Source organism: Quercus suber, unplaced genomic scaffold (genome assembly GCF_002906115.3).
Source record: "Quercus suber isolate HL8 unplaced genomic scaffold, Cork oak 2.0 scaffold_286, whole genome shotgun sequence".
Classification (NCBI taxonomy): domain Eukaryota; kingdom Viridiplantae; phylum Streptophyta; class Magnoliopsida; order Fagales; family Fagaceae; genus Quercus; species Quercus suber.
The window spans coordinates 311,587-327,260 of NW_027069742.1; the positions used below are offsets into that span (position 1 = coordinate 311,587).

General features: G+C 32.4%; 1 protein-coding gene across 1 annotated transcript; it reads right to left on the reverse strand.

Annotated features, from left to right (window-relative positions):
• Positions 1-9,434: 9,434 nt before the first annotated feature.
• Positions 9,435-15,144, reverse strand: LOC112022942 (sm-like protein LSM1B). The gene is made up of 5 exons (XM_024055563.2): positions 14,506-15,144; positions 13,488-13,556; positions 13,285-13,400; positions 13,130-13,192; positions 9,435-9,922 (listed from the first exon to the last, which is right to left on the reverse strand). The coding sequence occupies exons 1-5, from the start codon at positions 14,564-14,566 to the stop codon at positions 9,845-9,847; spliced, it is 387 nt and encodes a 128-aa protein (XP_023911331.1). The 5' UTR covers positions 14,567-15,144; the 3' UTR covers positions 9,435-9,844.
• Between the last annotated feature and the right edge of the window lie 530 nt (positions 15,145-15,674).

Below are 15,674 nucleotides of genomic sequence, written 5' to 3' on the forward strand. Positions count from 1 at the left end.
TTTGCTGGCTTTTGCTTTAATTTTTTTGAGCTAAATAATTAAGGTTTAACTGAGTGAGGTTAGTGAATGATTGGGAGAGACACTCTGTGGCAAAGTGTGTAACAAGTTGCATTAAATTAATATTAAGATCATACTCCCATGTTGGATTTTATCACATTCCTATTTATATTAATGTATTGGTAACGGATTGCCCCAATGATAATCGTTAATAAACTATTTTTAGAAAATTTTGACATCATTTTTATTGAAAATATAAAATGCAGTTAAAAAAATTAATTACTTTTTTTTCTCATAAAAAATTTTCAAAAATATTTCATAAATTAATACTCTTAAATTATTCCGTTAACTTTTCACTTTAAATAAAAGGAAAAAGTTAACCGATGACCTAAAGCATTTGTTTTGGAATATTTTTAAAAACTTTTTATGAGAAAAGAAAAAAGTAATTGATTTTTTTTTTTACAGCTTTTTATATTTCTCATAAAAGTAGAACAAAAAATGTTCCAAAAATGGTTCATTAACAAATGTTTTAAAAGCACCCATTAAGAGGATCCTTAAATAAATATTGACTAACATTATTTTAGTATCTATTTAAATAAAAATTTACTAACTTTGTTTTAGTATCTATTTAAAATTTTGATGACGTGACAAAATCTAACTCACTCATTTCACAATAGGTTAAATGGAATTTTACAATGGAGTTACCAACATTTGGTTCGCGTAATATTATATTGCATTGTAATGTTAGATTATTGGAATCTTTGATTCATGTAATCACGTTATAACTATAAAAGATTATAACATTTAGTTTATTAGTCACATTGCCATCATAATGCCATGTGTAGTTTGGTCACTTTTGTGGTTAAATGTTCCCATATTGAATTTAACCAAATAAATGCTATTTGTTGGGAATTTTATTTGGCTTAAATTTATTTTACTTGGATTTGCTCAAAAAAATATATATTTTTTACTTGGATTGCCATGTCACTTGTGATATTTTTATTTATTTATTAATTTCATCTAAGATTGAATTCTACTATAACATAATCTAAGTATATGTGTTTGAAACTCTCTCTTGAATACTTGAATCTTAATCCTTATGATTTCTAATTGTTCATCTCTTGTTTTGCCACTTATTCCATTTAAAATTATTATTTAAACCTCAGTAATCATTTTCCCCTCCTCTCCCTTTTTTAATTACATGATACACCTCCCATTACATTGAGAGAGAAGAAGAAGAAGAATGGATAAATCTTGTACAAACAATAATCCAAATACTAAGTATAGATTTTGGATCATCCAAAAGAGGTAAGACTAAGATGTTCAAGAAGCACAGAGAAGAGCGCATAGTTCTTGATAGCATAGTCATAATCTGTTGAATTACATAGATTTCCTATTGAAATTGGTGTGATTCAAATCTAATTTTGTTGGGTTTGCTACAGGTGGGAGCTGGATCTAGCTATAATTTTTGGATAATTTAGTTGTAATTGGAGAAGGTGGAAGCAAAGGTACTAGACAATTGATTAGTTCATTTCCTTTTTGCAAATGGGTACTTTGATGGTCTACTGATTAAAATGTGGTGGATAAACAAAGGAATATATAGGAAATATCTACAGCCTTACAGCCAGATTTTTTAAAGGATATCTTATATTTCTCTATATATTAAAAATAAAAATAAAAAGATTTGAAAATTTTAAAAGTGACACATAACATTTATTTATTTTTTATTTTTTGCTGAATAACATTTATTATTGTACAAAACACCCAATCATTTACCCCTTCAATTTCAGGGGTTAAAAATTATGTGGGTTCTTGTCTTAGTTCTAGTATTAGCTTAAATTTACCAAATATATTGCAAAATTATAAAGAGCCAGCTCCATCAACTCCTGGTGCTAGTATTAACTTAAATTCACCAAATATATTGCAAAATTATAGAAAGCTAGCTCCATCCTTTACTTTGATACTCGAGAAAGAGATGACCCTGCATAAGATATTGGTAACTTTTTTTGGAAAGGGCATTCCAAGTCGATGTTTCTTTCAGTCTTGAGGCCGACAAGGTAAGTTTAGTCAGGTTTTGATAGAATTCATTAATATTTATAATGTTAGATGGATTCTTCGATTTATGAAACAAATATAAACTAAAGAGATTTTAAAGGTTTAACAGGTGATTCACATTCAAATGTTGAGGTGGACTTGTTTCATCAATTGATTTTAACCTCAATTTGAAGGTGCTTTAGTTCCACAAAATCATCTAACAACAACTTTTGGGATGACAAAATTAACTGAAACACCATTACACCAATTCCAATCTTCTAAGCTTTCTCAACAATTTGAGTGTATATTTCAGATCCACTAACAAAAATATTACTGTAGTTCTTAATCTGACTGATGGGAGTACTTTAAATACTAGTGGGGATTTATCCACTTCCTGATATGTGATCCTTAAAAGTATTCAACTGTTAAGTTTAAATTATTTCACTAGTGATCTTGATAACTCATTTTAATATCAGTTAGTTTAAATTTAAGATTTAAACTTACTTATCAGAAAACCATGTGGACGATTCATGGGCCATGGTTTATGAATTGGGTCAAAACTAGCCCAATTTCTAACAACGACAAATGTCCAAACACCGTTCTATGGTTAACTTCTTCATTGTTGACAACCACAAACCTATTATGATCTAAGCTTTTGATTAAAAACTTTGTTCTTTAATCTTCTCCAATATCTCAATGCATGATCTAGATTTATCCATGAATCATCTAACCTATACCAATAAAATTTTCCAACTAAAATAATTTGTTCAAGCAATTCCACCAACATATTTAAGAGAATTATCATGTTACCGAGAGCCTTATAACTCAACTAGTCGGCACTTTATGATATTTCCAACAAAGACGTTCAAGATTCAAATCCCTCATCTCTTTGTAACTATTGAATTATTTAAATTAAAAAAAGAAAAAGAAAAAGACTCATCATGTTGGTATTATTTGATTGGCATCTAAGCAGTGTAATCCCCTTTTAACATTCAAATTGTGTTTTTCTCTTGTAATTTAAAAAGAATGTATTTATTTATGGACAAAGTTTGACCATAAGCTTGGATGTAGCTTAAGGCTTCAACTCCCCTCAATATTTTTTTATTAGATGTAAAGTTTAACAAATCCACCAATGAATTACATTTTCTTCTTATATTCTTTATGCTTGCAAAATTTTCAGAAAATCAAAGATCAATGGTTATGTCACTAATTTTGTAATCTAAAATTATGCATAAAAAATAAGTTTATAAATCAAATATTAAATAACATACGATTTACACGAAATTTGACATGTATGTTAATTATAAATAACATGCAATCTAAAGATTAAATTTTCAAAATATGTAGTCATGTTAATTTTTTTAATAGAAGTTTTAGCTTTAGACTAGAACCAAATTTGTAGTCAATTTTTTCATTTATTTATTTTTCAAATTGTCGAGGGTTCTTTTTATGTTTCTTGTACCTTTAACACGTGTCTTAATGTTATTGGACAATGCTTAGTCTAGGCTTTTTCTAAGAAGGAAGTTGGGTCTGGCGCTTCGCGGAATGGGCTCCAAAGTACCATTCTGCCGCTGCCAGTTTATGCACAAACATTGAGTCCATAGTCCAAAGGAAGACACTACAAAGTGTGCTTATCCTCTGCTTTTGCCGCAGAATGAACTTTTCTCCAGTTTCTACCACAAGACCGATTTTTCTTTTATGCAGTAAAACTTTCTACTATACAATAAAACCTTTTGCTGCGCAGTAAAACTTTCTGCAGTGCAGTAAAGCTTCCTACTGTGCAATAAAACTTTCTGCTACACGGTATAGCTTTCTACTGCGCAATAAAGCATTTTGTTATGCAGTAAAACCTTCTGCTGTGCAGTAAAGCTTTCTGCACTTTTCTGCAACGTGAATGACTACTTTTCATTTTTTACTGCAGAAATGCTTTTTTACTTCCTGCACATAAACAAATCTAAAACCCAAATAAAATACCAATCAAGCAAATGTTAGTTTGCATGGGTTAGCATATTCTCAAATATATACATATATATATATTCGTATATGTACTTATACATATTCATATATACGTATATAAAATATATTTTGTAGAACATGAAATACAAGGTATATGTATAGATACTTATGGCAAGATAATGATTAGTTTGTGTCAAAAGTAAAACACGTAATAACAAAGAAATAAGAAAGCTTCAGCAGAAAAGGTTTAGCTAATATAACAGCTAACACGATAAATATAATAAAAGGTGTTATAGCAAAATAACTAGTACAATAAGTAAAGATACCACAACAGGACAACTGATGCAGTAAACGTGATAAAAACGTGCTACAGCAGAATGACTAAATACATCAAATATAAGTTCTAAAGAGTGAAATCAAATATATTTTCAATTGAAATCAAACATTGAATCGTCCCATAGAATAAGTAAACTAAGAAGGAACTCAAACCTCAACTTAAACAACTTTGTCATAAGCTTTTACCATCAAAGTTGTGCATTTTGGAGAATAGGCCTAAGTGGCTACTGACTACCACTTTTGGGGGACTTCAAAGAGTGGGTTTGCTAAAAAGAAGGGAAAAGATGGTCTATTGATGCATGCCCCTATTCCTGCCGTGTTTTCTCTCTTCTTTTTACCACTTTCTTTCTTTCTCTCTGTTCTTTTTACTCTTAGTTTCTGACTACTATCTTACCGTGGGTCGTTTTTCTCCCTTAGGTATTTTTCCTTTTGAATCCCCCTCTCCCTAGGTGCCTCTCTCTCTTAATGTCTCCCTTAGGTTCTTACTGCTCTCTTACCATGGGTTCCCCCCCTTATATGCTTCCTCCTTTTCATCCATGCTATCTCTTCCTTTTCTAGTGAACTAATTCAATGAGATTTTTCCATTTTACCCCTAGGGCTTCACCAACTATTTTTGATTTATTGTGGGCATCCCTTTAGGATTACCCACCAACCCACTAGTTGCCCGACCACTACCACTACTCAGTACATGTTTGCTACACCACTACTCATTTCATGACAAAATTCCATTTTGTTTGTTCTTGTTGTATACTTCTACCTCTAGGTTCAAATGGATAAGGATTGGGCTTACCTCACCACCTACCTCTGTAACATGCATCAAATGGTCTCAACTATCTACTACCTCTTTTGGGTAAGATATCATCCCAGCAGGGTATATTCCCAAAAGAAATCACGGCTAGAAACCAAATTTAGACCCCTTTTCCCCCCACCACCAACCACACCCTCTAAATCCCCTTGACCGTGGGCCCACCTCCCTTGTATTGGCTGGGTACAAGTTGGTGGTGCTCCGGCCCTTGTGTGCTTGCTCCACTATCTTCTGTTTTTGTCTTCTTTCATTCCCACACCATTTCTGAAATTAGCTTTGTTTCGTTCTACTGCGTGTCTCTGTCTTATTTCTTTATGCGTTTCCTGTTGTGTTTGTTATTTCCTTTGGTTTGGCTTTTCTTTCCTTCACGCAATTCTTGCTGTTGACACTTCTTGCTATTCCTTGTTTCTTTTCATTGTACTTCTTCATATTAGTTTTCACTTCTCTCATTTTATACAAAAGGATTTGGGGTTTTGTAGGCCAAATAATATTGACTGGATCAAAAGGGTCTTAGGCCCAATTTGTCTTTATCTGCCGAAGTCATTCTACTGGAGAACTATATTCTGCGACAAAGCTGTATTCTGCTGCAGATCGCTTTCCCTTGCATTTCTTTCTTTGGACCTCTCTTGCTCTTTGGTCCTCTTGGTGGGTCTTTGGGCCTTGCTTTTCGTTGGGCTTTCCTCCGTATGGGCTTTTGGGTATGGATTTACAAAAAATGGGCATCAACACAAATCTATAATCATAACCAAACATGTTGTTCTTGAGCTACAAGCATTCTAATCAATCTCTCAGCTTAGGTTTGGGACAACATAATAACCAACCAAATATTCTTTCCAAAATAATAACAACAACAACAATAATAATAATAACTCAAAATACATGTTGTACAATGCCCGGGGCCTATCTTTTTTGTATTTATGTGTGTGTGTGTGTGTGTGTGTTTTTTTTAACAAAAGATAAATTCCTTCAAGTAATAAGCTAAACAATCATGGCTTAATAAAGTAAGAAAAATGAAACTTTTAAATTCTTGACGTGCATTTAAAAAAAATAAAAAATAAAAAAAACTAGAAATTGCTATTAGGAAATATAGAGAATTACACTTGTTGGCAAATCTAAAGAATGCATAAATACGAATTTCTCAAATTGTATTTAAAATTGGTGGAAGATTAAAATTTTATAAACTTAAAGATGTACGATAGTGTCACGTAATTTAAAGCATCAGGTATAATACTATCAGTTTTAGCTATTATTTAGTGAAATTATATTTTAAATGATATAAAACCACATGCATTTTTCAATTTGTTCAAGTTTTTTTTTTTTTTTTTTTGAGAGAGTTTCAAACTATGATGTTCACTACTGATGATAGTTCTTTGTTATTAGACCAAGACACCAATCAGTTTTTGGTGTAGGCGGGAATTGAACCTCAGATCTCTTATTCAACCATCAGAGATTTTATCAGTTGAGCTAATTAGAACCCACTTCAATTTGTTCAAATTGCATCCTTATTATGAAATGAAATAAAATCAATCAATTTTAAAATAAATAAAAAGAGAGATAACTATTATGTCGCAGCATTTAATATCTTTTCTTATACCACCAAATTTTGAATGACCATGAACTATATATAGCTTCTTTATTTTTTATTTTTTTAAGAGGTACTATGTATCACTTTAAAATTTTGAAAACATCCCTTAAAGAAATTTTGAAAATATCTTCTTATTTTTTTAGTTTTATAATCCTTTTTGTTGGAAATTTAGACCCCTTAAACCAACCAGATTGCGTAGCCTAGTTAATTAGCCAAGTTGTTACTTAGTCAAATTAAATAATTCTAGGTTAAAACAATCAAACAATCATATCAAGAATATAATGCAGCGGAATAATAAATAATACAAGATATGATCACCCAGGAAACCACACGGTAAAAACCTGGGGAGGATTTGACCCACCGATCCTCAAGGCAAACCTGAATCCACTATGAAAGAATTGAAGTTCATACAAAAGGACTACAAGCTCCCCGCTTAACTTCCTAATGCTACCCACCAGTAGAACTTACTGACACGACCACGTGCAAGCTCCGAATCCACGGACTCCTTTTTTCTTAGACTCTTCAATCAAGTACAAGCACCCCCGCTTGTGTATCTTTAAGTTCTTGAATCTGCAACTGAATGATTACCAAGTTCTTGACATAATCTTGAATCTTGGAAACCCTAAGTATATATGAAGGAAAGCTCCTCAATGATCTCACAAGAGATTCACATAAACAGCAATATGAGCAACAAAGACCTTAGAGAGGTTTGGGTACAAAACCCTAGATACAAAAGAGACACTCTCTTCTCTCTCTCTAAAAACTCTAAAAAACGTGGCTTAGGGTTTCCTTTATATAGTGGGAGAAGTAGATCTGAAACCCTAATCCTTAATGGGCTTAAGCTGCTGTTTGGGCTGATTTAAAATTCTGCAGATACGATTTTCGATCGATCGAGCCTGTTCTTCGATCGATCGAACCAGGCAGAATATGAAGTCTTCTTCCTGCAGCTTGTATGTTCTTGAATCTTGACTTGAATCACCTTGAGCATTGTCTAATAAAACCTATAGACTCTAAGATCTATATCTAGACAAGTTTGTGTTCACGATTTGCCAATTGTTCTAAACATTTAGAACCTAACACTTTTGACCCTTAGATATACGAGAACAAAATATTTTCTTCACTAAAAAATAGTTTTGACAAAAATGAAAAAAGAATGGACAAAAATGAAAAAAGAATGGAGACTATTATGATTCTAGTGAAGTTGGATTCACAGATGGAGAAATACAAAGGGTGCAAGTGTAAACGGGAGTTTCTGAACATTTCTAGTTCTTTATAATTGCTGATTGGCAAAAGTCATTGTCGGTGATTGGCTTGCATTTCCTCTGGTATCTTTTTTTTTTTTTTTTTTTTTTTTTTTATTACATGTACCAAACTGATATATATATATATATATATCATCTCATTCATAATAATTACTTTTTTCTAATCAAAGTCAAAATACCAATTGATTTTTGGGTTTAATTTACCTCAATTACTTTTTTAAATAGAATCTCCTTTTGTTTTAATAAGAAATTGTCACATCACCCATTAACTAAATAAAATGTGGAGATTAAAACTCACTACCACTTGTTATTGTGTATTTAAAATAAAAGAAGACCTCCAGTGAAAAAAATACTAGAGATAAGCCAAACCCTTAATTTTTGATGTAAAAGAATGTTGAATACCATATTTTTTATTCAATGATTTACTGATTGAGTTATTTCATGATAATTACTTTGTATCATCAAAGCCAAGACACTAATTAATTTTTTGTGTAAATAAAAGTTGAATACTAAATTTTTTATTCGACAATAAAAGACTTACCGACATAATTGTCTTTAAAACAAAGAAAGAAGAACGAACTGATACACATTTGTCAATGGATTGGGTATTTGTCTTTGTATTACAACACATTCAAGCCACCATCAACCATGTAAATCACCTAATTTCCCTGTGTCGTTGACTTGAGAAAGGCAAAGGTAACAAGTTGGCTAATAATTTTGAACCAAATTGTTAAAAAAAAATTTGCGTGAAACCCGCCAAATAATAGTAAAATTAGAAAAAGTCCACACTTTGGTGAGAAATTATTAAATTATCTGTATTATAAATCAAAAGCTGCATTCCAAGATAGAGACCTCATTGATTGAAGGGTGGGGAAGTATTCTCATTCGATCATTAAAAGCTTCCATTTACAAGACAATAGAATAAATATTTATACAACAATGATATATAACTAACAGACAAATTTCTAAACACATCTATGCTATAGCTATGAATAGTTAACATGTAGTAATTAATTGATTTAGACATGCACAATGAATGTTGTATTAACATAGCTTGTGATTATTTTATTTTTATGATGTATATTAAACCCATGACCTCACATCCCACCTAAGTCCTATAAAGAAAGATGTTGATTGAGCTTAAGCTCATTGGCAAGTATTTGACTAAAATAATTGAACACTTATTTTAAAACTTAAAAAGACAACTTGGCTTGGAGGAAGCACTTGCCCTCAAGCTTTGCTTGAAATGAAAATGTTTGCTTAAAACCTATTGCATCATCCTATTAGGCCATACTAACCATTGTAGATATCAATGACTAGGTGAACTCCTTGAAATTAAGGATGTATAAGAAGTAGCTTCTCTTTATTTGTTGGAATGAATACATGGCCACCCTTCTATTGTTTTGAATAATTTCTCATAATTGAGAGCATTTGTTAACTACACAAGGGTTGCCACCAATTAACAGGAAATTACAAAGCCATCATATTCATATACATGGAAAATAGCTTTCCACTAATTTCTTTTTTTTTTGTTAAACTGTTAGACTTTACAAATTACAAGTGCAAGCATAGCAATGGTCCATGAATTTCAAATCCGAACTAAAGCCATCAATCTTCTAAAGCAAACAAATACTTGTATGGTGTAATCACTCAAACAAATATTACACAGAACGAATTTGAACAACGTTCAAACTTCAAATTCTAAATTTCTAATTCCCAAAGATTTGACCATCTAAGATCTAACATTACCCAACCAGCCAAAAGATGGGGAAAAAGAAAGAACAAATTAAAAAAAGAAATGAAAGGAGAAATGCCGCTATAATATTTGCGGACCGACATGTGAAGAACTTCATGAAGTAGCAAACCTCATTAATCCAAATCAAGGAATTCCATTCTTTTCCTCATGGTACCTTTAAGATCTGAAGCCTCCCTTTCTGCTTTCTGTGCCTGCACAGTTATGATACAGGTCAAATTTTTTGATGAAATCCAGTCAAAAAAGCAGCCCAACTTTCTCACAATCTTCATTACCAAAAAAATGATGAAAAATTGAACTACACAAATAATTGTAAGCTCAGCAATTTAATAAACTGGATTACATCATAGACCTGGAGTATGATGTTGAGAGTATAAATCAAAATCCCATGTAAAAGAAGATCCTCTTTGAGAAAAATGATTGAGCTATTTGACTATTTCTCTCTCTCTCTCCCGAAAATCCTATCACATATACTGGTACACAAGAAATTATGATGCGGGAGACGCAAGAAGATTTTTATTTAGTATTATTTATGTTTGCAAGTCAATTATATTTTTATGCTTTAGGTCCTAGTAGTTTATTAGCTATGAGTATTTTAATATTTGGAAGCAAGATTATTTTTTGTAACAATTAGAACTAGGGTTTAGTTTTCCCTATATAAGCAAGCTATTGTACTCTTTTTGGAGATGATTGATATTTTGATGAATGAAAAAAATAGCTTCTCTTTGTGGTTTTCCCACTTGGTGCTGACACCTAAGTCATATCCATTTATTTTTATGTCTTTCAATTTTACTGTTTGATTGTTCTGGTTGTCCTGCATCATTTTATCTCGATATGGAACTTACAATATGGAAATTGCAGTGTTATTTACTAAAGATGGGAGATATACCATCAATGTATAAGTTGATTTGCCAAATATAAACAGAACCACACTTCAGAACTGCGCAATCCACCTAATACTCTCACTTTGCAGCTTTTATTCCTCTAATTTTCTAAGAGTTTACATTTCTTTCTTTGTAAAATAAAAAACATGTTTCTTCCTTCTTCTTTTTTTGGGGAAAGGTAGATAGTAGGAAGAGGGAAGAGGGGTTCGAACTATAGACATGGAACACCACAAAAGATACCATTACAACTGGGCTATCATACGAAACCCTTATTTATTTTTAGATACGTAGATAGTGAGAGAGGGGAGGGGGGCGGGGGTTCGGACCACATTTTTTGAAATCATGCTAAAACAGATTGGCAAGATTCCAAATTTAATACTGTACAGCTTAAAACAGAATGTTGTATCACAGCGATATCCTCTCCCCAATTACACATGCCCTATTTCTTACTTTGTTCACATTCATGTTCTTTAAGCATTTCTCCATCAGGTCTTAATTGTATCCTTCTTTCCCCATTTTCAAAAGTCCCAAATGTGGCTACCATTCATCACTTCTCAACTCACATTTGCCCTGGTAACTAAATATGACACGCAAGATCACCCATTGAGCACAAAATTTTCAGATGCCATCATCTAGACAATGTCCTGACATATCAGTAGAAACTATTGCGTGAGCATCTATGGTCTACCTATACAACCAAGGGCTTTTTGCCACACATTGATATTGAAGAAATATAGCTTCCACAAATGATTCCACATCTCTTTTGAATAACTAACTACCAGCTCTCTACATTAATTCTGCATCTCCCTCCCAAACTAGCTTAGAGTGCTAGAGTAGAACTCTGCAGTATTGCACTCATATTTTTTTGGCATGGAACCTCACCAAGACAAGGCCTTTGGATCGACCCCTAGGAAGTAAACCACAGATACACAACCCTACTTGCCAAAATCATGTATCAAGTAATCTAGGGAAACTCCTAGTGGGATCGAACCTAGGATGATTGGGTCTACAGCTCATCCCAAGCCTCCAACCACTAGGCTACACCCTGTCTGGGTATTGTACTCATATTTGAACCTTGTAATCTATATATCCCATCAAATTTCATGATAGAGAATATGTAAAGAAGCATTCCAAAGGTTGGGCATCTCAGCCAATCAGAAGAGCTTGTTTTGAAGGTAGACCTTCAAAATAACAAAAGCAAGGTTTTTGAAGTTTGATTTAACCTATGTTTGGTGGAAGCAGCTAGTAACAGTTGACTCAAATATGTCATGTGATCCCTTAAGTGACAGGAATATGAGCATCTGCTAATACTATGGGGGTTTCAGTCTTCATTACTCGATAAAACCTTTTACATTTGTTACTGCATCTCTAATTGAAGAAACCTACTCAAATATAAGTACATAGTCTCATATAATAAAAATTCATTATAGTCCCGAACAGATAAAAGTCCTCAAATTGTTCTGAAAAAATGAAAAATCTATCCACAGCTCAACCAGCTCCCATCTATACCAACTCAGTAACTTGACATACTTGATGTAACAAGCAGATTTTGACATGATAAAGCAGAGAAGAACAAAGTTTGGGAGTTCTTATTCAATCACAATGCACCATCAAAAAAATCACAAACACATTCTTTTTAATGCAAGTAAAATCACACATAAAGAGACATCAACAAATTCATAACTTGATACACAATCTATATTTATTTGTATTATGACATCACACATTTACACTTTTGTGTATTTGTCTACCCCTTCTTCTCAACCTCTTAAAATATCTGACCTTATATTTCTTAAATAGCAGTCATTTAAATGAATACTAAATATAAGACCAACCAAATTAATCTCTGACTCTAGGGCCCATATTATTACAACATGAAAAAACTACTAACCATATCATCACTAACTCCATCCCTAAGGAAGAAATAGCATATATATATATACACACACATGGGTGGGTCAAGAACAAGTTACAGATGATGTAATTTTAAGCAATGTTACACCATAAACATAAGATTTCATGCTCAAAAAAATCCCACCACTGGACACATGACAAAATTTAGTGCCAATTGGATGTTATTTACTCTTCAATCCATAAACTCAAGTTTAAGTATAATTTTAAAATACCAAAATTTAAACATTTAAACATTTATAGATGAGATAATAATTAATCTTAGATTATCTTGAAGTTTTACAAGCAGAGTGGCTAAAAGAAGAATATATAATCCAACTGTTCATTTGTTAAAATTTGTATCCAATTAAAAAATATCGAGTGGTGTAACAATACTTAAAGTTAAACTTGGTGTAACTCAAACCCAACCTTATATATATTTAAAGGGACAAAACTAATATATTAAAGGAAACTATGTAAACAAGGTGAATTGAAAACCCACTACTAGAGCCATGGTTATGCATATCAAGGTATACTTTATTATCTACAATAAATTTTTTTTTTAAACCTTAATTCCTGTACTAAAAGAATATCAAGATTCAAGATAGCTGAGCTTACGCTGCTTACCCTTTTAATTTCTGCTGCTGAAACACGAGTCATATGTGGGGGAAGTTCCTCTTTCTCCAAGTCCTAAAAAACAAGTACAATCTTAAGAAAACACAAGGGTGTGTATTACAAGGGAACTATCGACAGACATGAAAGGAAATAACAACCCATCATACCAGCTCGCCAATTAGAACGACATTCTCCCCACGAATTATATATAGGCCCAAAGGGATGTCACAATAAAGTTCACCAACAATAACTCTCTCACATGCCTCCTCAAGAACAGCATTGGCTGCAATATGAGGAATATTAAATTTTCAGTCACTAAAGAAATTATAGCAAATGAAACCCTACACAATGAGAGTAGCAAGATTCATACCAAATTGATCAAAAGAACGGAGTATCCCCAAGAGCTTTCGACCATCTCGCAGAAGTACAAGAAGTTTCTCTGCAGCATTATAAGTGTAAGACCACAGAAAATAATTGCAAGAAGAAAAAACTGCTCCAAACAATTTATAAGCCAATTTGATTGTAGTTCCATTGAAAATGCATTGCAGGTGGAATATAGTGGAAACATAGGAAAAGCAAAAGTCTAAATATGAAAACAAACATGCTAAAATAGAACCATTCAATCAATATCTCACTAGAATATAAAATATGTCTTTATTATGAAATTTTCACATTTCCTAACAGAAGAAGTCTGCAAATAACCCAAGCTAGAAACTAAATCTAAACACAGGGCCCAGAAAGGTTGAACCTTGAAATTCAGAGCACCAAGTAAGCATACTACTTGAATTTTCCTGGTTGCTAATAAAACCATATAGAGGGATAAAAAAAAAATTAGCAAAAACCCAGATGACGCTTTGCATACTAGACCAAAATTACAACAACCCATTAGCATAGACATGTCAAAAAAACTAGCAGTCCATCTCTTTCTTGCTTATATTCGTGAAAATTCACATCATAGAATCATGCATCATTTAAAAACTCAACCCAGGAAAAAAAAAAAAATCCAATCTTTAGACTAGTAACATCCAAAACCAACCATATCAAGCAGTTCAAAGGCTTATATATGCATAGGTGAATCACACACACTCATAACCCAGATTACAAAAAAAAAAATTAAAAAAAAAAAAATCTTTAAACCAGTAGCATCCAAAATCAACCATATATAGAAATTCAAAGGTCAATATATGCATAACCCAGAAAACAAAAATCCAATCTTTAAACTAGTAGCATCCAGAAATCAACCATATCTTTTTTTTTTGATAGGTAAAGAAATCAACCATATCAAGCAATTCAAAGGTCATTCTATGCATAACCCAAAAATCAAAATCCAATCTTTGAACTACTAATATCCATAATCAACCATATCAAGCAAGAGAGAAAGAGCATACTGTCAAGATAGCTAGCAAGAGAGGTAGAGAGGTAGATATCTTCAGGGCCTGCCCAAGACATTGATGAGCTCAAAATGAAGCCTTTTCGGTCTCAAAAAAACCACCGAAAAATAATCCTTTCTAAACCAAACCAATAATGGCATTGGCAGGCCCAAATTTCTCTCTGATTTTCCCACCTTATCAAACCCTTCGAAAACCCTAAATTTCTCAGATCCAAAAAAAAAAAACCCCACCCTAGAAATTGAATCACCAAACAACCTGAGGTAATTGGGATTTTTTTTTTTTCTCTTCCGGATTGATGGGTCTGTAAAAACACTCAGATCCAATCTCACCGGAAGAGATTCAATATGGATTATTGAGAGAGAACTCAAAAAATATATATTGTTTTGAATGGAAAGAGAGAGAAAGTGTGGGAAAACTTTTTAAAGGTGTGATTTTTTTTTTTTTTAATTTTAATTTTTGGGTTTTTTTTGTTTTGTTTTGTGGGTTAATAATGTGTTGGCTTTGATTAGGGTTTGGAAGAGTAGAACATGGTTGCAGACTTGCAGTGTGGTGGTTTAACTTGGGTTGTACTGTAGCAGTTGGTTGAAGTTTAAAAGCTAGTTCTTCCTTCGGGTTTTGGGTTTGGATTTTGTGTGTTTGATTGATAGATGGAAAATTAGGAGGGTAAATTTTGTGTGTGCGAGTGTGACATGTGTGATTTGGGTTGGTAAAACGGTATGGTAAAAAGTTGGTAATTATATGTTGAAAGTTGGTAAAACGACTTGTAGCACAATTGTGGACATTAGAAAACTTGGCCTTTTTTCTTCTAATGTTGATGCATTCTCTGCTTCTTCTTTTTTGGGTCTTCTATACTTTTATACTATTATTTAAGAAGTTTTTTCTGTTTGGGATCTTTTTTTTTTTTGTTAAAAAATGTTTCTACACTTCTATGTTTAAGTAGAGACAAAACTAAATGACAATCTGATAAAAATACAATTCTAATTCCTACTAAAACCAGGGCCGGCCCCCTTCCACTAGGCCAATTAGGCAATTGCCTAAAGCGCCCAAGTGGAAGAGGTTCCCAAAATTTTAGAAAAGAATGGGTAGTAGGGGCAAAAAAAAGTTTCAAGTGAATTACAAAAATTTGGCACATCGTTTTAACCAAAAAAACAAAAATTTTGATAGAT